Below are 26,416 nucleotides of genomic sequence, written 5' to 3'. Positions count from 1 at the left end.
ATCAATGACAGGGATCTTCCTGTGGCCAACTACTTCAATGTTGCGCCCCACTCATGTGCTGACATGTCTGTCCATGGCCTCATGCACTGCTAAACCAAGGCCACCCATAAATTGAAGAAACAACACCTAATATTCTGTCTGGGCCCTCTTCAACTAGATGGAATTAACCGACTTCTTCGGTTTCTGTTGGCCCACTCCACATTCTCCCTCTCTTCCCTATCCCCCCGTTTTCTTTCCTCCAGCTCACCTCCATCTTCCCTGTTCATTCACAGATCTATCTCCCCCCCCCCCCACCATTGATGAAGGGCTCAAGCCCAAAACATTATTTATCTTTATCTTTGCTACTTAAAGTATGCTGTTTGACCTGCTGAGTTTCTCCAGCATTGTGTTTTGACTTGAACCACAGCATCTGCAGACTTTCGTGTTTTACTCCTCTCATCTCAAGTACAGAAACAGACCCTTTGCCTCAGCTTGAACCTGCTGACGAAGCTAGTCCCATTTGCCTTGTTTGGCCCATATATCTCAAAACATTTCCTATCCATGTACCTGTCCAAATGTCTTGAACGTCACAATTGTCCTGGTTTCTACACTTTCTCTGGCAAATTGTTCCATATTCCCACCACCCTTTGTGAAAGATACCCCTCAAGTCCCTTTTAAATGTATGCCCTCAAGTTTTAAACTCTCCTACTCTAGAAAAAAAATGACTATTTACCTTATCTATGCCTCTCATGATTTTATAAATGTCCTCCTCAGGCTCCAATGCTCCAGCCTTTCCTTTTCACTCAAGCCTACCATGCCCAATAACATTCTCATGAATTTTTTTCTGCACTCTTTCCAACTTAATGACATCTTTCCTATAGCTGGGTGTCCAAAACTGCACATAGTACTCCAAGTGCAATCTCACAAACATCTTGGACATTTCGAACATAACAATCAAATCCCTGATCAACGAAGGTCAGTGTGCCAAACGCCTTCTTCACCATCCTCTCTACCAGTGTCACCACTTTCATGGAACTATGTACCTGTACCCCCATGACTTTTTGTTCTTCAACACTCCACAGGACACTACCATTCACTGTGTAAAACCTACCCTGGTTTAACCTACCCAAGTGCAACACCTTAACTTGTCCAAATTAAATTCCATCTACCACTCCTTGGGCCACTTTCCCAAGATCATGTAGTCTTCAATAACCTTCTTCACAGCCAATTTTGGTGTCATCTACAAACTTACCAACCATGTCATCCAAATTGATAACAGAGATGAGAAACAACAGTGGACTCAGCACTGATCCCTGCAGCATACAACAGTTCACAGGCCTCAAATTCGAGCAACAATCCTCCACTACCATCCCCTGGATTCCTATCAAGCCAATTCTATGTCCAATTGGCTAGCTCACCCTGGATCTCATGTGGTAAAACCTTCTGCACCAGCCTACCACTCAGGATCTTGGCAAAGGCCTCGCTAAAATTCATGTACACCAGAGGTCGGAAAAGTGGTCTCTTCCAGCATTTCATAGTGACCATTCCCTTTGATCTACTTTTCTGTTCCTGCCAACAATACAATATCCATCCATTCACCTCTTCCTTGCCCACCAAGCAGAGACATGGTCTCTCCTGATGAAGCAGAGGTCCATTTGCACTCCTTCCAAATGAATGCCCTACATTGTGTTTGAGGTGGGGTCTCAACTACTCTGGAGAAATTGAATGCAAATTAGGTTAATAGTTTGCACTGGTCCTGTGTTCAGTATGCAGGGAGAACCCAGAACTTTCTGTTGCTGGCCACTTTAATTCTCTATCCCACTTCTTCTCCTATCTATTGGTCTCTTGCACTGCTAGAATAATTCCCAAAAGAAGCTTGAGCAACATCTTCCATTCGGTCACATTGTAGCTTTTCAGATTTATCCCTCATACTGCAACATCAGGTAACTTGATTTCTTTGTCTGTACCTGTTATCCATTTGTGATATTAGCTCAGTTTGACTTTTTTTCCCCCTTTATTTTCCTTCTGGAAGTGACAGACATGCCCAGCCTGACTTGCCAGGCACTTCTTCCTGCTCTGTATCTCACAACTCCTATATTCTTTTGAGCATGCCTCAATCTCTTATTGCTCTCATTCATTCAGTAACTCTACACAATTCCCTGGAACACCTGGAGAGCAAAGATACACACATCAGGATGTTCTTTATCGATTAAAGTTCGGCATTTAACAGCATCATCCCCTCAAAACAGATCAGCAAACTCTTAGACCTGGGCCTCACTGTGTAATTGGATCCTGGATTTCTTCACCTCCAGACCCCAATCAATGCAAATTAACAAGAACATCTCCTCCACAATCTCCATCAGCTCTGGGGTCCCCTGCTCTACTCGCTTTATACCTATGACGGTGGGGCTCAGTACAACAATAACACCACCTACAAATTTGCTGACAATACCACAGTAGTAGGTTGTATAAAAAGGGGCTATAGTCAGCATACAAGAGATTGAAAACAGGGCTGAAAGGTGTACAAACAACTTCCTCACACTAAAAGTCACCAAAACCAATGAGATGATTGTGGACTTTGGGGGAGAAAAACCAGAGATGTCCGATTAAGTGATCAATGGGAGAGGTGAAGAGGGTGAGCACATTTAAATTCCTGGGGGTCACTACCTTAGAAGACCTTTCCTGGATACCACACACTAATGCCAATGTGAAGAAAACATGTCAGTGCCTCTACTTTCTCAGGAATTTGCAGAGATTTAGTCTGACATCAAAAACCTTGGCAAACATCTGTAATTGTGTAGTGGAAAGTGTGCTGGCTGGCTGCATCACGGCCTGGTATGGAGACAGTAATACCTCTGAGTGGAAAGCCCTGCAAAAGGCAGTGGACACATCATAGGCAAAACTCTTCCCACCATTGAGAAAACCTATTTGGAATGCTGCCTTTGGAGAGCAGCAGCAATGATCAAGGATCTACAGCACCCAGGACGTCCACTCGCTTCTTCCATCAAGAAAGAGGTATTGGTGCCACAAGGCTTGTACCACCAGATTGTTTCCACCATCAGACTCCAGAGAGGGGAAACATGTGAACACAAGGGGGATGATTATCCCGTTGCCCGCATATTGACAACCAAACTCACTCATTTAAGGACTCTTACTTTGGACATCATTTATTATTAATTATTTATTTTCTGTATTACACAGTTTGTTTGCACTTGTTTCTTAGTTTAGATCTCTCTCTCTCTTTTGTATACATATCTTTTCTTGTGTACATTTAAGTAGAAATTTTGTCTGGTCCTCAAGGTTGTATGTGATGTCATGTGTGTATTCTGACACTTTGAGATAACCCTATTTCCAACTTATCCCCACAATCACCTCATTGAATCATCCCCTCCCTCAATCTCCCCCCACTTTACAAACTTCTTTTGTCCTACTGTGTTCCGATGAAGGGTTAGGGTTAGGGTTATTAACTGATTCTCTTCTTACAGATGTGGCATTTCCTGTTTTTATTTTAGATTTATATTACCTGTTCATTTTTTAGTTTTTGTTCCTCCTCTCAGGGCCTATGATATTCCAGATGATGCTGGTAAAATCATTACTGAATAATAGGAAGGCCAGACAGTCTAATAAGCAAAACTATGAATCTTAAGTTCATAAAGCTACAAGGCATGGACAGGATATATGCTCAGTCTTTTTCCTAAGGCATAACTTCAAAGTGAGCAGGGAAATGTTTAAAGATGTTGGAGTTAAGTGTTTTTTTTTAAAACATGGAGAGTGGTAGATGCCTAGAACGGGCAGCTGGGGTAATGCTGGAAGCAGGCACAATAATACTGTAGTGTTGAAGAGACTTTTGGGTAGATTCATAGATAATGCAGGGAAAGAGCTTTAGTCTAATTTGGCATCATGTTCAGTGCAGACATTTTGATGTATGAAATTTACAAGTTAAAAAAAATTTTTTTACAGAGAGCCTGGAAACTGCTGCCAAGGGAGGTGGTGGAAACAGATACATTAGCAATGTTTAAAAGGCATTTAGCTGGGCATGTGAACAGGCTGCAAAGAGATGAACCTTAAACATGCAGATGAGTTGAGTTTAAATTACATTGTGTTTGGCATAGACATCATGGGTGGAAGAACCTATTCTTGTGTTGTTCTTCAAGGTGAGAGAATAAATACATGAATTACTGAAATTGGTAATGATCTAAAACTGGTGAACTTGGTTTTGTCTAGAAAGCACAAATGTGTCTGGCTAGAACACAATGTGTTTTTCCTCAAGCATACTTTAAACCTCAACAGTCTATGAGGCCTAGATTAAAGTGAGAGTTAGTCTGAGGATTAAAGTCAAAAAACACAAAATACTGGAGAAGCTCAGCAGGTCAAACAGTGTCCTTTATGTAGCAGATACGTAACCGACATTTCAGGTTTGAGCCTTTCATTAGAGTATGAGAAAATGCCAGTAGTCGTCCGAACAAAAGAGTGAGGGAGCGGGGGGAGGAGAGGGGTGGCAAAGACAGATGATAGGTGAAGAAAGGAGGCTGGGTGGGTGGAACTAGAAAGACAGGAAAAGAGGATGGTGGAAAAAAAACAAGCAGGTTTAATAGAAAGCAGTAACTGTTAATGTCATCTGACTAGAGGGCACCCAGACAGAAAAAAGTGTCATTCCTCCAATTTGCGGGTGGTCAGGGTGGGATAGTACACAAGGCCATGTGAGAGTGGGAGTGAGACTTGGAATTGAAATAGTTAGCCACTAGGTGGTTGAGAATGGAGCAGAGGTGCTGAGCGAAGCGATCTCCCAGTCTGTGACCGGTCTCTCCGATGTAGAGAAGTCCACAAAGGGTGCACCAGAAGCAGTAAACAAGTCCTCTGGATGTACAAGTGAAGTGTTGCTTCACTTGAAAGGCTTGTTTGGGGCCCTGGACTGTGGTGAGGGAGGAGGTGTGGGTGCAAATGTTGCACCTCCAGCAGGGGAAGGTGCCGGGGGTGCCATGGGTTGGGAGGGATGAGTGCACTGTTTGAGCTGCTGAGCTTCTCCAGCATTGTGTTTTTTCACTTCAACCACGAGTCTACAGAATTGTGATTTTCTTGAGAATTAAAGTCATACATTTGGGATCACACTTCAGGACTGAATCAACCTTTGGTTTCCATAATTTTGACGGGATTGTAAGAAATAGATGTAAAACACGAATCTACAAGATTAAATTGCTATTTCACTCCGATAAAGGTGCAGTCATCATTTTGCTTGCAGTACACAAAAGTGCTGAAGAAACTCAGCAGGTCACGCAGCATCTAGGAGTCATCATTTTGTAGGTTTCAATGAAATATTCTTCTAAACTCGATTCAATATATGCCTAATTAATGCAAAGGCTCCTTGTGCAACAGCCCAGCCATCCCAAAAATATTTTTCAATGGAAAATATATCATTATCCTCAGGTTCAGAGGCAAAAACACCCAAGGTCAGAGTTTAAAGGGCATCTAGTACAATTGTATGGGGAAAGTACTGTGAGAATGGCAGTGAGCATTGATGGAGAGGGAAGAATAAATCAAGGCAAGCTAGAGAGATTGAACAATTTGAATAGACCATTGGGGATGGAAACTGTGTCTGTTGATGGTAACAAATCAAAGGTATCAAAAGTCATGAAGGGTCATAAATTAGACAGTTAATGGATATAAAGATTTTTTTCTTCTCTAATCTTTCCCAGTTACAGTTAAAAACTATTGACATTACCAAGTTTGTCCATCCACAGCTGGTGCCTGACACCCTGAGTATGATGAAAATTTTCTTCTTTATTTCAGGTTTCCAGCATCTCCAGTATTTCACAAAACCTGTGCTGGTCAAGAACAACACACTGTGGGGGTGAAATCAATAGAAGGTGGAGCTGCATCTTAAAAAGATTGAAATGCTTATCATTTTATTCTATTGATTATGATTTATTCAACCATTACAAAATACTTTGAGCGTCTGGTGATGAAACGCATCAAGGCATATTTCCCAGAGACACTGGACCCATTTCAAAGCGCCTATAGAGAAACTGTTCCACAGATAATGCTATAGCCTTGTCCTTTCACTCTGCCCTGACCCACCTGGAGAACAATGCCTCATACGCCAGGCTGCAGTTCAAGTTCAGCTCAGCATTTAATACAATCTTTTCCCAGAGGCTGGTGGAGAAGCTGTCCTCGCTAGAACTCAACTCCTCTCTCTGTAACTGGATTCTGGACTTCCTAACAGAAAGACCACAATTTGTCCAGGTCAGTGGCAGAACGTTGAGCACTCTCACGCTGAGCACTGGTGCACCTCAGGGCTGTGTGCTCAGCCCGCTCCTGTTCACGCTACTGACCCACAACTGTCACATCAGATCCAGCTTCTATAGTGTCATTGAATTTGAAGATGACATATCAGCAGCAATGATGAGTTGCACTACAGAGGTTAAAAAAAATCTTGTGATATGGTGCAAGAGTAACAAACTGAGTCTCAACATGGACAAAGCAAAGATATGATCATGGATTTCAGGAGGACTAGGCACTACCACCCTACCGTACACATCAACAACTCTGTAGTAGAGAGAACAGAGTCACCAAGTTCCTTGTAGTTCACTTAACCACTGACCTATCATGGACACACACATCTCCTCACTTGTAAGGAAGGTTCAACAACGACTGGACTTTCTGAGAAGACTGAAGCAAACAAGGCCACTAGCCACCATTATGTCAACCTTCTACAAGAACTCAAGAGCATTCTGGCTGGCTACATCACACTGTGGTGCAGAGAAATGGTTCAGAGGTCAATCCCCAGGACCATAATAGTGGCAGAGATCTACCTTCCCCAACCGATGTGATCTACTGGGATCGTTGTCTGAAGAGGACGCACAAAATCATTGAGGACCCCTTCCACCCAACACACAGCATCTTTCAGCTGTTCCTGTTGGGAAGGAGATATAGGAGTATCAGACCCAGCACCACAAGGTTTTTTTGTTTTTAATTTTTTATTTTTCACACTATAAACCATATTGATCAAGATACATACATTTTCCTTCTTAAATATATAGTGTCATTTTCTCCCCCCCCTTCCCTCCTCCCCTCCCTCCCTCCCTCCCCTCCCATTTATTTAAAGTTCAGAATATAAGATACATTAAATCCATCAAACAATGTTGTCACTCAATAAAAATAAACAAGAAATTCCACTGAGTCAGTTCTTTTCATTCTCTTCTCCTTCTGTCATTTTAGGACCAGCACCACAAGGCTGAGGAATTGCTTCTTCCCATGGGCAGTGAGAATGCTGAATGACCAAAGGAACTGCTCACACAAACCATCGAAGACTCTCATATTCATGAAACATATTTATTTATTATATGAACATTGCCCTGCATATATACTGTTTCTGTACATGTATTATGTCTGGTTGTGTGTCTGCGTGTTTTGGACCAAGGGCCAGAGAACACTATTTCATCAGGTTGTATTTGTGCAATCAGATGACAATAAACTTGACTTGATGCATTTAAATATAGAGAATATCTGCTCAAATTGTCTCTCCAAGGCTCTGTATAAATGGAGCAAGACATCACTGCTCCTACATTTAAACCTTTTGCAGTTGCCAATATTTTATTTTTCTTCTTAACTGGTTGTTACACCTGCACATTTAGCAGTTTCAGAGCAGTACAGTTTATTTCAATAACAGACAACATCAGGCAGAAGTAGAATGTCTAAAGAGAACAATCTTAATTCTCCCATTTAATGAAAAAAATGAATTAATCCACTGGTAAGAATGAAGACATTTTAATGGTACAATACAGCAAAGCAGAATACTTAAAAAATTAAAATAAAAAAAATTTAAAAATCGCAGAACATCAAGATAGTGGAAAATAAAACACCACTACTACACAATGTAAAATTTTGCACACCCCTTTTTTTTGTCCTCTGAACATTTATTTATAAAACACTTAATGTTATTCAGTGTAGATACCAGTTCTGCCAAGACAGCTACCTTGGTTGCCAGCTACTTCCTTGACAACTGTACAAAATTGGCTCTTATTGCTGGGAAGGAAAATGCCACCTCCATGAAAGTCTGGCACCAAACTCAGCATCCTTAAACCCTTTCACACTCTCAATTGCAGCAACTTCCTAGAATTAGTAATCTTTGTCTTCCAATGATCCTTGCTGGTCACTTTACTGATGCAGGGACTGACTCACCATCTCTTGCCACCTGGAGAACTGCACAGCAGTTTTTGAAGCGAGTTGTTCATGATGCTGAAACAGGATCACGACCAATTTCCTCAGATAATTAGTTCACTTTCTATGGTAAAGCAATGTCAGAGAATCTGGAAAGTTAGGAGCTCTGGCCTGCTTAAATCAGTCCAGCAAAGCCATTTCAACTTCAGATTGGGCTAAACTGTGCATCCACTTGCTTTTTCTGGTAAAGTTCCACTGATGGTCAGTGGTAATTCTATCTTTATTTTTCAAGTAAGTTGAGAACATTGTAATTGGGGGATGATAAACATCTATGGCAACACTCTCTTCTTGAACTTCTTCATGATGCTCTTCAACATACTTGATGAATTTTTATTTGACCTCACTGAGGAGGCCATTATAGTTCCAGCCAGTCATGCCTCAGTCATGGAGTGGAGGGTGGAGGGTGACAGTTATGCTCAGAGCATGAGAGGCTGCCTCTTCCAGCATTTTGCGACATAAAATTAAACATGCCCCTAGTGAGTGACAATATTTTAGTTCAACTTGAAACAAATAAAACTGCAGATTATATTTTTTATTTAAAATTACAACATAACAATCACATAAAGCCACTGAATTTAGACACAAGGTTTCATTACAATAGGGAAAATTAGACTGACAGAATTGAAGACTTACACGAAAAAAAGGAAAACATCTCACTAAAGTTTTTTTTTGCCATTGGCACTCTCAGAAGATAGAATGAGATGCAGGCCTGGATCAAGGAACACCCCCCTCACCTCATTCCCATTACACTCACCCGTGGTCAGTGATCTGATCCCCACCCACCGACCTGAACTCACAACACCTAGCAACATCCACCCTGACAGCCACAGTCAGTGAACCCAATGGTGCTCAATATCCACGGTCACCACTGACTGTATGAGTCCCTGCTTTCAGCCCGCGTTGGACTTCACGGCAAGGACTCTGTGTGTCAACTCACCACAGTGTTCAGTTCATCCTGCAGCCAACCGGCCGGCCCACCAACACCCACAGTCCTCGTCCTCTGGCTCGCTATTTCCGCCGGAACACATTTAGCGGCTCGCTATTTCCGCCGGAACACATTTAGCGACGCACCAGCTCCTCTCGTCCACCGGCCGGCTCCTTCCCCGGCAACAGGGGTTTGAGGAGGCACCTACATTGCCATTACTCCTGCTCCTCGGCTGCCTGACTAGCATGCAGCCTCGGCTGCTGCTCTCACATAGAGGCTCAGCCCTGTGGCGACTCCGGAATATAGTCCTACGGCCGCTGAATGGAGCTTGGCGCCCGGCTTCGCCTCTGGTGAGGCGGGCGGGGACGGCAGCAGGTGAGGCGTTTGGTTTCACTTGGTGACAGGGAGGGGGAAGCCCTGACTGCTAAATAATCTCATACGACTGTAAAATCCACCATTTAAATAACCCCTAGCCAAATAATAACTATATTCATGATCTAATTTCAACCCCAAAATAATTCTAAGCAGACCCTATAATTCTTCCCTCACATAATCCCATAACCCCACCCCCCCATGTAATCATGCAACCCCCTAATATAATCTAGCCTCGAATAATCTCATGGTCACCTAAGAAATCCCTAATCCAATACAGACGCTGCCCCATGTAATAAATGCATTGTCTTTTAAATTCTGTCCCAAATACTACATATCCTTACCCTTTGTAATCCAAACTATCCCTGTCACATGAATCCCATATTATTACATTCTTCATCCCATACACCTTCGACATCCTTTCTAGCCTGCATATAATTCCTACCTACAATTACCAATCCTCAATATGATCCCTACTCCCATCTCCATTTATTCCTTACATTGTCATTCACTGACACATCATGTACTTCCATGCAATCCTTTCTTGCCTTGACAAAACATTCAGAGAACAAAGGTGGTCTCTTCCATTTTGTCATTATCCAGGATCAGGGTAGTTTGGAGTTCCTGAGTTGTTCATGAACTTAATCTTCAAGGGTCATAGAGAGAAAAAGAATGGAAACAAGCCCTTCTGCCCACTAAAAATGCACTGACCATTCCATTAATGTTAACACTAATTTTCACGAATCATATGTTGATCCCCTTTTTAATTATCAACAAACCCCCCCTTGCTCTACTCTCAGATTCTACCACCCACTGACATACAATGGCCGAGTAATCTTTCAACCCCTAAAAGTTTGGAATCTTGGAGGAAACTGGAGCACCCATCAGAAATCTTCATATTCACAGGGAGAACATGCAAACTCCACACAGTTAGCACCAGAAGTTAGGATTGAATCTGGAGTTCTGAGGTAGTTGCTTAACTCACTGCGCCACCATGTGTTGATACAGTGAAAATTGTTACCCCCCCCCCTCTTTTCATTTTGAATGAGAGGAGGATTTTCCTTGAAGAGCAAAAATCTTTAACAATGAAATTGTTCCCAGCACTGTGTGGCTTGAACTCCACAATTTTCATTGTCAATCCCACATTTCTTCAATAGTACTTCAGGGATATCCTTGTAACTTTATTTTTGATCTTGTGACTTCTTTGCCTTTTGTGAAACTGGAACTAGTCCTCACTCAACATGTACACACAATGCCTCTCATGTATAACCGATGTTTATTAGCCAAGGTCTTGAAATTGGTAGCCTTGGTTTTGGACAGGACTCTGGTATTTGTGTGGTCATCTTCTTGACACACAATCTCTTTGCCGCCATCTGGCCCTTATATGCAATCTATGCATCATCAAATTCCCAAAACAATCCATATAATTCCAGCTCGTCTGTGTAATCAACATAACCAGTCACAGCCTCTTGTCCCAGAACAGTTTCCCCAGAAGGCTTCTTGACATAGTGGTGACAGCAAATGTGATAGCAGCAATTAAAAGGCTTTTATATAGATGCATGAATATGGAAGAATATGGATCATGTGCAAGGCAGAAGATATTTAGTTTAATTTGGCATCATGTTTGGTGAAGACATGGTGGGCCGAAGAGCCTGTTCTTGTGATGCTCTGTTAGATGTTCTATAAAAGTCTATTCTACCTTCCTCCAGGAAGTCCAACAGGACCCACTCCACAACAAATCTGCTCCCCTCCATTCTGGTGAAGTCCACCTCTGCTGCTCCAGCCTAATATTTCAATGCTTCCACTGTACCCCTCGCACTCCTCCCTCTGCCTTCAAACCCCACAAATGTCTGCCCTTAATTCAGTCCTATCTTTCTACCTCTGGCTCCCTACACTATCCCTTTCCAACTCCCAATGCAACCAAAACCATTTCCATATCATTCTCATCTGCAGCTCCATCACTCTAAAGCCTCTGCATCCACTACTGCAACTGACATACCCTACTAAAGATCTGATATCCTTCTTGCCCTTCCCTCCAAGCCTGGCCCCAGAAAAAAACATTTTATCTTCTCATCCCAGCCCTGAGGCATCACCTACCTTCCTCCCCACTTCAGCTCCATCACTTCTCTACTGAGCCCTGGTAAACCTCCACCTCATCAGCTATGGCTTCCCATTTACCCCCAACACAGTCTTGGTATCCAAGCACACCGTAGTCCTGTATGCCATCCTTTGTTCACTATGATTTCAATATATTTAAATTAATCTGCTGCTGCACAGTAATCTGGGACTATCTGGAGGCAAATTTATGAACTCCTACACTGCTGTTTAGTGATATTTTTACATGTGACTAGTTGAAAGTAGCTCGGTTTTTTGACAAATAAACCACTTTGGAATAATCCCATGTGTTTTGATGGTTTGATAAAAATGAATGTTGACTAATGTTTTGAGAATATGGAGATTCACTGAACATATATTTACATTTGTAGGAGACACAGTTAGTATTGGTGATGTTCAGTTTAAGCTGAAACAACCTGAAAATCCTGAACTGGTTCCCTTGAAACACAGTAAGTAAAATGTTTTTACCTTTATACTTTTACCTTTTCATAGGTGGATGAATTACTTTATTAGAGCTGTAAATTTGTGAAAGTTTATAAGAACAGATTGAATTAAAGACAATAATCTTGGAATAGAATAATGATGTCTTAAAACCATTGGATATCATGTGTGGTGGGTTTTCTTTTTTAGCCTGTGCCTCAAGGCCACTGAAATGGTGATGAGGAGCAATTTCCTTGACATTCACCAGTCTGTGTCATGTGGCAGGTGTCCCAATGCTTTTTGTCAAATGAGTTTCAGTTTTGATCCAGCAATGATAGGATGGTGTGAGCCTTGAAAGGGATCCAGGATGAGGTGGTGTTGCTAGGCAAGTCTTGTCCTGCCCTCTTTGATGGTGGATAGGAGTGCGATCAAGTGGCCCATTGGTTCATGGAATTGCTCTTTCATCTTTAGTACCAATTCTCAGGTGTTAATGCCTTCCATAATTTTGGGCATAACGTTTCTCATTTTTGATAAGGTGATAGTGATGGATAATTGAAGCTGTCTAACAAGGCTCATAATGCTTTATATCAACCAGGACAAGGCAACTCTTTTGATCAATCTGTCTTCGATGAAAGAAAAATAGAGGGTTATGAGGTAGGAAGGGTTTAGTATTTTTTTGATAGAAATAGATAGGTTGGCACAACATTGAGGGCCAAAGGGGCTGTATTGTGCTGTAATGTTCTGTGTACCCTTAACATTCACTCTCTACCACCAATGCTCTGTGGCTGAAATTTGTACCATATGCAAAATTAGGCAATTGCTTGCCTAAGATGCTCGATAGCACCTTCACAAGAAGGATCAGGACAGCAGGTGCACTAGAAGGTCCTTGCTCAGTAGGGAATACTTCGCTGTTCCTGACTGTCATAAAATCTAAACCTTGGAACATCCTATCCATTGGCACTTGGGACAACCATCACTAGAATGACTGAGGTGCAAGAATGAGGTTCAGCACCAACTTTTCGAGGGCAATCAGACATAGGTGAAAAATGCTGGCTTTATAAGCAATGCCTACCCTCCTTCAAATGAAATAAAATAAATCCAACAGCTCCAAAGCATATTGACCTCGTTTTTGGTACTTCACTGCATGTCATCTCTCTCTCTTTTGTGGCCTTAACTGCTCTCAGTTATCAAGCTGATTCTCACATCAGTTCCTCTGAGATTCAACTTTAGGTGTTTTTTTTTCTGTGCTGCCATCAATGCATGGATGCTGCCCAGGTCATGACAATTTTGTCTGTGTGGTAATCCCTGGAATGCCATTCTTATCCATTGCCCAAACTGAAATGTCAATCCATGATGAGGGTCTCTTAAATCATACTCTATACCGCTGAAAATGTGGAAATTATTTCCTGTCAAATCACATAAGTGTTTATCTCTTTGCTGTTTTATTGGTATACCTTGTTTGTTTCTTATTTGTCTTCTTTCTGTTTAATACAAATCATTGATTTATTTGGTTTATTTAGTGACTTGTCAGTTGGGGATCTGAGCCAAATACATCAGATTAGTTTAAGATGGTGGGCTTCTTTCTCTGAAGTTTCTTTCTGACGTTTATTATTTATCAGTTGTTTGTGAGATCGCGACAAGTCTGGGCAGTAAAGCTCCTGCACCATCTGGGAGCTTTGGATGCTTTCAATGTTCCAGACAGACACAAGTGCAGGCAGTGTCTCCAGCTGTACCATTTCAGATCCAAAGCAGTGACTGGAATCGAGGTTGTGCACCCATGAGGTTGAGAACTTAGTGAAAGGCATGCATAGGGAGGTGATACCATGCTCGCTTAAGGATGAGCAGGCAGAGGGGTCAGGGTTGACTGCTGCATGGATTAGAAGGAGCAGGCAAGTAATGCAAGATCCCCCTTCTAACACGTGTTCATTTTTGGACACCATTGGCCTGGTGTTTCCTTGGAAAATATGTTAAGAGCCTGGAACTTGGAATCCTGAGTGACTTAAGTGGACAGCAGGGGTGGAAGAAGCGTGAAAAATCAGTGGTGATAATTAGGGCCACAGGAGAGTGAATGGCCTAAATCAGGGGTGTCAAACTCAAATTCACGGAGGGCCAAAATTAAAAACTTGGACTAAGTTGAGGGGTGAACTAAATATTTATTGAAAATTTTCAACAACATCTGCATGTTTTCTCTTCTTTCAACATATGTAATGTTAAACTTTAGGAGGATAATGTTACAGGTCAGGAGTAGGTAGCTCAAGTTCACCCTTTGCTTGACCTGAGTCCCTGTGGAGATGTAGTCAGCATTCACAGGCTGTGTCCATTTTGGCCTGCATCAGGACTCAGCATTTCCTGCTCACTCCTCAGGCTCTAGGCCTCTATTCACCCTCGACCCACCATCCCTCTACCTGACCAGTCCTTTACCCAACCTCTATTCACCCCTCACTCCACTCGCTCTGCCTCTACCCACCCCATCCTATACACGCCCCTCTACTGCCTCTCCCCTCAACCTGTTTCTCCCTCTACCTGTCTCTCACCCTCTAATCACCCCTCCCCTACTTGCCCTGCCCCTCCCCTTTTACCTCTTCCCTATCCATCCCTCCCTCTAACTGCCCCTCGCACCACCATAACTTCCCCTGCCCATTACTCCTCACCTGCACCCTCTGCCCACCCCTGCTTACCCACCCACTCAGGCCCAGCGCACTGCCGATCAGCCTTTGCAGTCAGCCACCATCTCTCTCTTCACGTGCAGGGCCGAACCAGCCGTCCCTGGGGTCCGCGCGGGTGCAAGCGCTGAAGGCCGTGGCGACCGGGAGAAGTGCGCTCGCGCTGTGGAAGGGCCGTCCAGTGCCAGTCGCGCGGGGCTCGCGCTGCCCGGGGGCCATGCACAGCCTGCCATGTCCGTCGCGCCGACAGGAAATCACAGGCGCTCGCCAATCCGCCGCACCGCTCGACAGGTGGGAGAAGTGACTGGTTGTGTGGGGAGCCTTCCAACTGGCCTGCCGGCTGATGACATCGACAGACTTCTTGTGTTACAATTTCTGGTGTTACAATGGGGAAGGATGTGCAATGAAGGGGGAGGATGGTGGGGGTGACATTACCAAATAACAGCATCGGCTCTCGCTGCAGGGCGGGCCACCTCTAATACATTTTTGAAATGATCTTGCGGGCCAAATATAATTATATCACAGGCCAAATTTGGCCCGCGGGCCAGAGTTTGACATGTGTGGCCTAAATTATGATCCATGTTGGTATCTCCAGCATGGGCAGAAAATAGGATGAGGTTCTGCAGGCAGAACTTGGGGAGCTAAGAAAGTGGTTCAGCAGGAGTATCTACAGATAGTAATCTCAGGATTATTCATGCCAAATGCTAATAACTACAGAAATAAAAATATATAGCAGATCTATGCATAATAAGGACAGAAGGGAGGGAACTTCTATACCAAAGACTGAAAAAAAACTGCAGAGGGTGGTGAATGTGGCCCAAGCTGTCAAAGTTTGATTTCACATTAGTTGATAAAGTTGTGTGATGAATGATTGCACATTATTATTTTGCAATATTAAATTGGACAAGGTAATAGAGTTCCTTAAATGTAAAATCATGCAAATAATTATTATAAACTTTCAATCTTAATTCTTTTTAAATTAGCAAGTTAGTGATACATTTACAGCATTTTAGTAATTTAACATGAGTAGGTTAATGGTTTGATTATCTTGGCATGGGTTGTTGCTGTAGTTTGATTATTCTGGTAAAATAATATTTAGGCGTTATGATGTCATGCTGTTTAAATGCCTTTTTGTTGAGAATGGGAACATGTGCTTCAACTGGCCATGTAATGGTCTAAATCCCTCAAATGTTTGCTTTTCTTTTGCAATGACGCCTGCAGTTTTCAACTGAACAAGCACTGTTAATATAGTACTGCTTGAAGGAAAAACAATTAAAATTGATGGCAACTTCTTTACATTTTCATTTATGATCAAAATAGCTTTGCTTTCTGATTAATGTGGCTTTCAGTAGTTTCATGGTCTTAACATGTGACTTCACATTTCTCTATATTTCAATTTTATATTTCCTATTTTAGTGATTCCACTATGATGTTGAGCAATTGGACGTTGAACCATTATACTCACAGGCCAAAAATCACATGATAGGATGAAAGTAAATTTAATGTTAACTTGCACAAAAGGTGTTTGAGATCGTCAAAGCCTGATCTAAATGATTCAATTTTAACTGTCTCATATTTCTGCTGCAGAAAGACTACCCCTTCTTCACATTCAGATCACAGAGATACATCCTTACAAAATTACATATTAGTGCCCAAAGATTTGCTTACAAAATTTGTGTGAAATAAATGCAGAATTTATTTTCTTCAACTTGTGTTCCTTGACTCTCACAGTTGGTGTGGCTTCATATTACAAAAGATGGCAATATGGATTGTTTTCTGGGATGGACTTAATTGAATTGCTTATTGTCACATGTGCCAAGATACAATAAAAAAGATTCATTTTGCATGCTATCCAGACAAATCAGCTCATACATGATAGTAATAAATAAACTACTAAACAATTTAGACATCAATATAGAGATTAGTTTTAAAATAAGCCAAATAGTGCTGAATATGGAGGAAAGTACAGTTAAAACTGTGCAAGGGCATCATCTTTTGCAAATGAGAGGTCTATTTAAGTATCTGATAACAGCAGGAAAGAAACTCTCCTTGAATCTGTAGGTTTATGTTTTCAAGCTCATGCATATTCTGCCCAATGGAAAAGGTGGATAACAGAGTGTGACTATGATGTGATGCATCTTTTAATATGTTGGCTGCTTTCCTGAGAGCATCAATGGAGAGGTGTTGGTTTGTTTGATGGCCTGAATTACAGGCAATGCCACCTCTATACTGAAAATGGTAGCTCTGATCCAGGTAGAGATTAATTTCTTTAACCCAGTGATAGAAGGGAATAACAGGTACTGTCCATCCAAGTCTAGGGAGGGGGAAGGTGGGAGTTGGTATGGTGGTTGTGATGTTAAGAAGGGGGCTTGCAGCAATGAACCATTCCGCATGGATAATATACTTGCAGCTACTCAAGACCAGTAGGTGGTGATTTTATGCTACAACATGAAATTGGAACTATCCATTTAAAATCTATGATTCATCAGATCATTTCTAATGAAGGATCTTCGACCTGAAATGTCAACTATTTCTCTGCCCACAGATGCTGCTTGATCTGTTGAGAATCCCCAGCACTTTCTGTTTGCATTGCACGAACTCTGCTTTGAAAATGATCATCTTGGCTCCTTGCCTGTGCAAACAGACATGGAGCCACTATACTAATAATTTAGATGTGGCAGAGTTCACTCAAAGGTCTCGGGAACCCAGCAATCATACTCAAACTTTAAAACATCCTGGGAGTTAAGCTAGCTGGATCATTTTGGGGAGTTGGGACCTTGCCTTAGCAGAATACCTTCCAACAGCCAGGCAACTTATGATCAACCTGCTGGTTGCAATCACCCATTATATATGGAACATAGAATAATACAGTGCAGGAACAAGCTCTTTGGCCCACATGACTGCATTGAACATCAAGTCAAGTTTATTGTCATCCGATTTCACAAGCACAACCGAATAAAACAGCGTTCTCCAGTCTTTGGTGCAAAACACACAGGCACACAACCAGATATAACACACATACCGACAAACAATACATATGCAGGACACGTATTCATATAGACAATGAAATAAATAAATATATTTTTCAAAAATATGAGACTTTTGCATGGTTAGTGTGAGCAGTTCCTTTGCTCATCAACATTCTCCCTGCCCATGGGAAAAAGCTGTTTCTCAGCCTGGTGGTGCTGTCTCTTTTTCCAGATGAGAGTAGTGAAAAAATGCTGTGTGCAGGGTGGTAGAGGTCCTTAATGATTTTGCATGCCTTCTTCAGACAACGATCCCAGTAAATCACTTTAAGGAGTGGGGGAGGGAGACTTCAGTGATCCTCTGTGCCAATCTTATGATCCTGTGGTATGATCTCAAATCCATTTCTACAGCAATTGTACCACACTGTGATGCAATCGGCCAGGATGCTCTTGATAGAGCTTCTGCAGAAGGTTAACATGATGGTGGCCCATAGCTTTGCCCACTTCAATTTTCTCATGAAATGCTGTCACTTTTGAGCCTTCCTGACAAGTGAGGAGATGTGTGTCTACGATAGATCACTAGTTAAGTGGACTCCAAAGAACTTGGTGGTCTCCAGTCTCTCTACTTCAGAGGTGTTGGTGTGTAGTGGAGATTGAACATTCCTGGTCCTCCTGAAGTCCACGATTGTCTCCTTTGTCTTGTCCACATTGAGACTCAGGTTGTTGATTTTCTACCTCCTCTGTAATGTGACTCATCGTTGTGGCTGATGAGGCCAACAACTGTTATGTTATTTGAAAACTTTAGGACATTGTTGGAGCTGGATCAAATGATGCAGTCGTGGGTCAATAACATGAGCAGGAGGGTGCTGACCACATCGCCTTGCGGTGTGCCAGTGCTCAACGTGACAGTTTTCAGTGTTCTGCCAAACCAGGTGGTCCTATGGTCTTTCCAATCCCTAAATTAAACTAAAACTCTGTTGCTTGCACATGATGCAAGTCGATTCTCTGCATAATTGATGTGTCTATCTTGAAGCCTTTAACTGCTACTTTCAGATCTGCTCCCACCACTGCTATTGGCAACCTGTTGTAGCACCTATCACTCTCCACGTAAAAAAGAAATTGCATGTCACAGCTCTTGTAAACTCCACCCTATGTTAAACGCGTATCAGAATCAGGATTTATTGTCATGAACAAGTCATGAAATTCATTGTACAGAAGCATTGTAGTGCACACATGCATATTATAACCATCTTATGAGATTAGTGTAAAACAAATAGTGCATGAAAGGTAAGGTAGTGTCTTTGATTCATTGATTATTCATGAATCTGAGGGCATTGGGGGGAAAAAGCTGTCCTTGTGCCACTGATTGCTTGCCTTTAGGCTCCTGTACCTTTTCCCTGATGGTAGCAGAGTGAAAAGGGCATGGCCTGGATGGTGGGGGTCTTTGAGGATAGAGACTGCTGTTGATGTCCTTGATGGAGCGAAATCCGGTGCCTGTGATGTCACAGGCCGAGTTCACAACCCTCTGGAGTTTATTCTTGTCCTGAGAGTTGGCGCTTCCATACGGGCAGTGATGCAACCAAAATACTCTTCACGCTACATCTGTCAAAGTTTATGAGAGTCTTCGGTGACATACTGAATCTTCTCAGACACCTCACAAATTATGGCTGCTGGCGAGCCTTCTTTGTGATTGCATCAACATGGAGGCTCCAGGACAGATCCTCGAAGATGTTCTTGACCCTCTCTATGAGGACTGAGTTGTGTTCCCTTGACTTCCTCCCGAAGACCATAATCATCTCCTCGGTTTTGCTGACGTTGAGTGTAAGGTTGTTGTCGTTACACCATTCAACAAGCTGATCTATCTCCCTGCTGTATGTTTTCTCATTGCCATTTGTGATTCTGCCAACAACTATCGGCAAACTTGTTGAAGGCATTGGAATTGTGCCAGGCCACACAGTCATGGGTTTATAATGAGTAGAGCAGTGGGCTAAGCATGCATCCTTGGAGTGCGCCTGTGTTGATGATCAGTGAGGAGGAGACGTTGTTTCCATTTTGTATTGACTGTGATCTTCCAATGAGAAAGTCAAGGATCCAGTTGCAGAGTGGGGTACAGAGGTCTAGGGTTTGTAGCTTCTTGACCAGCACTGAGGGAATAATCAAGCTGTAGCTTATGAAGAGAAGCGATATGTATGAATTGCTGTTTTCGAGGTGACCCAGAGCTGAGTAACGTTATGTAACAATTTTACCCTGGGGAAAAGATTCTGACATGCTCTTATCTGGAACTCTTCATCCTGCTCCCCTCTGTTGCTTCCTGGCTTTGCTAACTTCTGTGAAATGGTCTGCAAGTTAGTTGGAAAATCCATGCCCTTCCTGACCCACCACAGTATGACAACCTGTTCAGTCTATTAACATATATTTTGGCATGCAAGATGACCCTTGAAGCATCCAAAAAAACACACCAAAAACAGGCCATAGGCCAGATACAAAAGCATGACCTTAAAATTCTACTCAAAATGCCACTCATTTCCTTTCATAACCCACTCACACCCCACCTGCAACAAATTTTTAAGATGGTATATTAGAGAAAAAAATTTTTTATTGTAACAAGAACATCAAAATTCTTCAAAATCATATCACTATCATTGCTGGCAAAGAACTCAGGAAGCACATCTTGAGCCCCACTGTTTACACTGTCATAATACGGGTCCCAGTCTGAATCTGATGTCGGCTTCTGCTTTGTTGTCAGTATCCCATAATAAATCATCCTCCGTACTATCCATTGCACTAGAGATTCCACACTTTTTGAAAGATTTTATTACAGTCTCTACTTTCACTTTATCTCATGCTTTGATTACAAAATCACACAACACATCAGGTGATGCAGCACGCATTGCCCCGCCTTTTGCAAAGGATTTTTTAGCGCCTATCATTTCATTCTTCACACACATGATCTTTAAATGGTTTGTTCAAGCAGACATCTAGTGGTTGCATGAGAGAAATCAAACCACCTGGTATATCAGCAACCACAGTGTTATTTAGTGCTAATCTATTTTTAGTGTTACCAGTTAAATGGCTGTGAAACCCATCCCAGACCAACAAACTCCATTCCTTGCATTGGCCACCTGTTCCACACGTTGCCTGGGTTTGTTTTATGCCAGATTTTTCCTGTTCATGAAAAATGGCTGCACCAGCCTCCTGTATCTTTAAAATCTCTGCTGTGTTCTGGGTTTGTCATTGCTCACTTCAGTGCATATGCTGTCATTTTATTTCTTGTGATTACGTAGCAATCTTGCCTCTGTACGAGTCCCAATTCTGCAACGTGATTTTCCAACTCTGGCCAACGAATGATTCCTCTTCTCATCGAACATTGTTTCTTTGGTATTTTTCTTAGAGCATCTTCATTCTTTCTCCATTCTCCTACCATCTTCTCAGTTATGCCCAATGTCCTCGCAGCAGCTCATTTGGTCGATTCCTTGGCCACTTCAATGACTTTTAACTTAAAATTTGCTTCATAGTTTCTTCATTGTGCTGGAAGCTCCATGATAACACCCACCTTCCGGCCACACCCAACAGCTCAGTCAACGCGACACCAGCTCAGTCAACGCACGTATTTTTGGGCGGTTGTCTTATACACCCAATATGTGCTAAAACCATGAAATTCAGGCTGAAATTGGAGTCCCATCTTATCTGAAGACCACCTTATACGCCAAAATATACAGTAGTTAGTTGCTTCTCTCAATGCAATGCCCTCCACAGGCCGGTTTATATGACCTGAATGCTTCCATTGGAATGTGAAGAATCAATTTCTCTTAACAGGCCCCTCGCGTTGCTCCAGTGGGTTTGAGAAACGCGGAATTAGACTAATCAGACATTTAGACAGTCAAATGCAATGTGAATCCAAACTTTACCAAATGTGCAAGTTTTGGAGCATTTTTCTCGCCCCAAAATAATTGTTATTGCCCAGCAAATGAAAAGTTCTTCACTGAACTCCACAGATGAACATTCACTGCATGAAGTCAATTTCCAACAACAGAGCACAAATTATTATAATTGCCTTGTTGACTCTTGGTGATATATGTTCCTTTGTTGATCTATCAGGTTGAGGTCACATCTTCCTTCTTCAGGACTTAGTGTTGTAGCTTCCAAGGTCTAGGCTTTTTATTATTGTATGAAATTAATGGTTGGCATAGACAAGTTTGGCTGAAGGGCCTGTTTCTTTTTTTTAAATATTTTATTTAAATTTCATACATGCATTAATATCTAGATTCAGAAAATATCCCACATACATCTCAGATCAATAATACATAATATTGTATCCTCCCAAACACCTTCCTCCCCTTCCCAAATCATAATAGCCCCAAAAAACATCAAAGATAGAAGAAAAACAAAGAAAAGGTACAAGAAAAGAAAGAAAAAAAAACACATCTGGTTACTAAAGTTAACACATTCAATCAAATTTTGCCTTTACAATATTAAATATATGTTAATTCCAAGGAGTTGATAAGGTTCTTGAGGTTTAAGGGATAGTTTTCATAATGTAATACCTACAATATGTAAATATGGCCATCAAATTTTTAAGAAAATAATCATATTTATTTCTTAAATTATATGTAATTTTTTAAAGATGTATAAAACGATGTATTTCAGCATGCCATCTATTCATTCCCAAATGCAAATCAGATTTCCATGTTGTTGCTATACATTTCCTTGCAACTGCAAATGCAATTTTCTCAAATTCCTTTCGAAACATATTTAATTTCAGTTTTGGCCTTGTCCTAGATATATTACCGAGTAAGAAAAGCATTGGATCTTGAGGAAATGTAACTTTAGTAACCCGTTCTAAAAATACTCCTAATTCCATTCAAAAAGGTCTCCATTTTGAAAATGGTCAAGGAGTGTAAAAAGGTACCTATCTTTTGATTATACCTGAAACATTTATCTGATAAATCTAATTTCAGTCTATTTAATTTCTGTGTGGTAAGATATAATTGGTGTAAAAAGTTATATTGAACCAATCTATAGCTAACATTTTATTGTATTTGTCATACTTTCATGACACAGTTCCAACCAATTTTTCTCCCTAATACTATCCAGTAATTTTAATATTCACTTAAAAAACCTATAGTTATAATCATACAGGTATTGTCAATATTTCCAAAAATTTCTCCCGGAAAGTTTCAAAACTGGGATGTTGGTTTCTTTTATAACGTTAGACCAGTTACGCAAAAATATCTGTGTTAAAGTCACCTATTGTAATTCCGAGCAAGAAAATAAACTGGAAATGTTTGCTTGTTTACAACCAATGCTTGCCTGTTAGAAGAAATATTTAAAAAATTAATCTAGAAGAACATCTCAGTTAACTCTAAATGTGGAAATAAAGTTTCTTTGTTTTTGCCTGTGCTTTTGACAGGACAATTGTCTTAATGGTGTAGTCGACTAAGCAGGTGCAGTTACGTATCTTTTTAAAAAAAGACAGACTTCCATTTATTTGTGTCCCTGCCCACATGATGTCCTAAAGGTCTTTCTGAACAATTAAGTACTTTTCAAGAATAATTACTGCTTCACCATAGGAAACACAGCAGCCAATTTTCACACAAGCTCCTACAAAAGGCAATAAAATTTAAAAAAACAGAAACACAAAAATCGCAGTTGCTGGTACCTTGAGCAAACAATGAGCTGCTGGGGAACTCAGTGGGTCAGGTAGCATTGGTGGGTAGAAATGGTCAGTCAATGCTTCAGATTGGGATCTTTTATCAAGAGAAGATGGAGCGTATGCCCCAGAGGGAGAATCATTGAGAGAGAAGATAGAATGTAGGGCCCAGAGGATGAATTGTTGAGATAGAGTATCAACGCTGTCAGAATAAATGCAGAAAGGCAGGGCAAGATGTGTGTGGTAATTGTAGCATAGAAAGAAGCCATTTGGCTAATCTGTTCATCTGAGCCTATCAAAATATCTAGAAAAACACAAAAGTTATGGATGTTGGAATTTTGCACAATGAACTGCTTGAAGAGTTCAGTGAGCCAGACAGCATCCACAGGTAAAAATGGCCAGTCAGTGTTTCATGTCAGGATTCTTTCTCAAGTCTTGTCCTGTTGAGTTCTTCCAGCAATTCAGAATATTTTTGCAGTAGTGAGAGAGAAACTCAGTAGATCGCACAGAATCCCATAGAAAACAAAAGACAGTGAATGGTTTGGGCCTGAGCCCTGAGGAGTGCTGAAAATCAGCTATACACCTGAAAAAAGTGGGGGGGGGGGGTGGGGAATGGAGAAGGGGGAGGAACACTGGCTAACTAATAATAGGTGGGAAGGTGAAGAAGATAAGGAAACTGTGATGTGATATTGGGGAGGGCAGAGGGCTGAGAAAGATAGCTCTGATAGGAGAAGGAAAGAAAGAGGGTATGGAGCTGGAGAAAAGGAGGCAGAGGTGTTAAAGTCGGTCCGTGCGGTATCTCCTCGGGATAAAACAGCAGCACAAATGAGCGACACAAATAACCTTTATTGCATATTGCTAGTGGGAGTGGCTTTGTTTCTTTCTACTATTCCCACTCAATTCATACAGAGTTTCATTCACTTTAAATAGTGTTTTTAAGGTCGACATTAGATTCTACATGCAGTGGTCTTGGGTCAGCATCCCCCAATTGCTTCTTATTAGGACTTTGTAGTCGACTAAGCAGGTGCAGTTACGTATTTTTGTCACTGAGCATACGGTTGTGTTCTGTATTTGGTGCTCCTAATTTAGCCTCCTCAACGTTGGGAGACTGGATGCAGTCTGGGAGATTGTTTTGCATTGAATGTGATAAAATAGTTTGCCCTCTTCAGCTTTGAAATTGAGAAGCAGAACGAAGGTTGATTGACATCACAATCACTATTCTAAACATGCACTCCCTTCCCTCTACCGCCAATGTCCATGCTTGCAGCATGTACTATCAAAACGTGTGTCAGTAATTGATCAAGGCTCTTTCAATAGAACTTCTCAAACCCACAACAAGGGCATTTGCAACTTGGGTTCACCATGATATTTATGTACCCTTTGAAATGCGCATCCAACAGAGGGTTCTAAATGCCATTATGGGCATTAGTCTTCACTCCATTAAGGGCATCTTTAAGAGGCGGTGTCTCAGGAAAGCACCATCTATCATCAAGAACCCTCACCACCCAGCCATGCTATTTTCTCACTGTTACTATCAGGAAAGAGGCATATAAGCCAAACCAACATTACCAAACAGGTTCTTCCCCTCCACCATCAGATTTCTGAACAGACACTACCTTACTTTTTTTCTCTTTTTTGCACTAATTATTTATTTTTAATCATTGTATTTGCAAACTGTAACTTAAAGCAATTTTGCACCTGTAATGCACAATCTGCTGCTGTAAAACAACAAATTTTGTGACATTAATGACAATAAATCTGATTCTGATTCACATTTTGACCTGGAAACATACTGTTATTCTTTCATCATTAATGTATCATCATCAAGAATCAAGGGCAGCACAGTTAACATAGTGGTAATCTCAGTGCTATTACAGCGCTAGCGAGCTGGGTTCACATCCAGCGCTGTCTGTAAGGACTTTGTATAATTTCCCCTTGCCTGCAAGGGTTTTGCCCTGGTGCTCTAGTTTCCTCCCACCCTTCAAAATGTAGAGGGGTTGTAGCTTAATTGCAGTATTAGAGCGGCACTAGCTTGTGAGCTGGAAGGGCCTGTTACCATGCTGTATATCTAAATTTAAAATTTTTTAAAAATCTTCTATCGGTGGGGGGGGGTCTAGCTAGAGTACTATATATGTTTTGGATTTGCGCTCTTCAAGAATGATGTAAGAGCACAGAGATGTCAGGGCTGGAAAATTAGGATGCTTACTTACTTTGGCTGAAATCTTTATCACATTTAAAAAACATATCTGGATGAGCACTTGAATAACTGAAACGAACAAAACTTCAGACTGAGAGCAGAGAAGCAGAGTAACCTAAGTGGTTTCACTTTTGCTTGTTAGGGACACAGTTTGCTGCTGAATTCCTGTGATTATAAATTATCCACATCACTTGTTCACCACAAGGATTGCAGTAGTTCAAGAAGCCCCCTCTCCACACTTACTGAAAGGAAATTATGGACAGCTAGTACATCCTATGGATGATTTTCTTACTCACCACAAACACTCTTTTTTTAATAAAACATTTTTTAAAGCTAATAATAATTCTTTATTATAGGTAGTCCAATAGAATTTTATCTTCCATCCCACTTTTGCAGAGGACTTTGTGGCTGTTGTAGTAATTTTGTTCCAATAGTGCAAGTTTTGGGTTTCCACTGGGATCAATTAAATCAATGTTCCTTCTCTCAACAGTGTTGGAACCCATACCTCAGGCTCTTGTACAGCACCTTCGATGGATCATGCAAAAAGATCTCCTGGGACAGGATGTATTCCTCATTGGACCACCTGGTCCTTTACGACGCTCTATTGCTATGCAGTATTTGGTGAGTCATGTTCTAGTTCGGATACAAGTGCTATATTTGAGTTGAAAAATGTGATTCCAGTTTGTTGACAGTGTGAAGAAACTGTTTTCATCTGGAAAATGCATAAGTCTGTCATTGAACAATGTATGAGTATTGAGTTACAATAGCATATCAAGCAAAAATCAATTTCAATGCCTTTTGAGAAAATCCAGAGCAGAGAACCCAGACCCATTGCTCTCTTTAGCTCCATACATGCATTTTGGAGGTTGGATTGTTTAAAATTATATCTCTGCTGTCTCGGATCTTAAACTT

General features: G+C 41.4%; 2 protein-coding genes across 6 annotated transcripts in view; one reads left to right on the top strand and one right to left on the bottom strand.

The window, feature by feature from the left end:
• Nucleotides 1–9,209, bottom strand: part of dgkh (diacylglycerol kinase, eta) — a 516,150-nt gene extending 506,941 nt beyond the window's left edge. The window contains exon 1 of the mRNA XM_069889606.1: nucleotides 9,134–9,209. The gene's annotated coding sequence lies outside the window, so the exon portion shown is untranslated. The remainder of the gene's footprint in view (nucleotides 1–9,133) is intronic.
• A 49-nt stretch (nucleotides 9,210–9,258) lies between these two features.
• The window catches only part of vwa8 (von Willebrand factor A domain containing 8), a 257,379-nt gene continuing 240,221 nt past the window's right edge, over nucleotides 9,259–26,416 (top strand). For all 5 annotated transcript variants that reach the window (XM_069889575.1, XM_069889576.1, XM_069889574.1 and 2 more), the window contains exons 1-3: nucleotides 9,259–9,496; nucleotides 11,980–12,057; nucleotides 25,995–26,125. In XM_069889575.1, coding sequence (XP_069745676.1) covers nucleotides 9,367–9,496; nucleotides 11,980–12,057; nucleotides 25,995–26,125 — 339 coding nt within the window. In that variant the 5' untranslated portion in view covers nucleotides 9,259–9,366. The remainder of the gene's footprint in view (nucleotides 9,497–11,979; nucleotides 12,058–25,994; nucleotides 26,126–26,416) is intronic.

Source organism: Narcine bancroftii, chromosome 7 (assembly GCF_036971445.1).
Source record: "Narcine bancroftii isolate sNarBan1 chromosome 7, sNarBan1.hap1, whole genome shotgun sequence".
NCBI classification, from domain to species: Eukaryota; Metazoa; Chordata; class Chondrichthyes; order Torpediniformes; family Narcinidae; genus Narcine; species Narcine bancroftii.
Note: the sequence above shows the minus strand (reverse complement) of the source record. Positions and strands in the feature narration are given on the sequence as shown.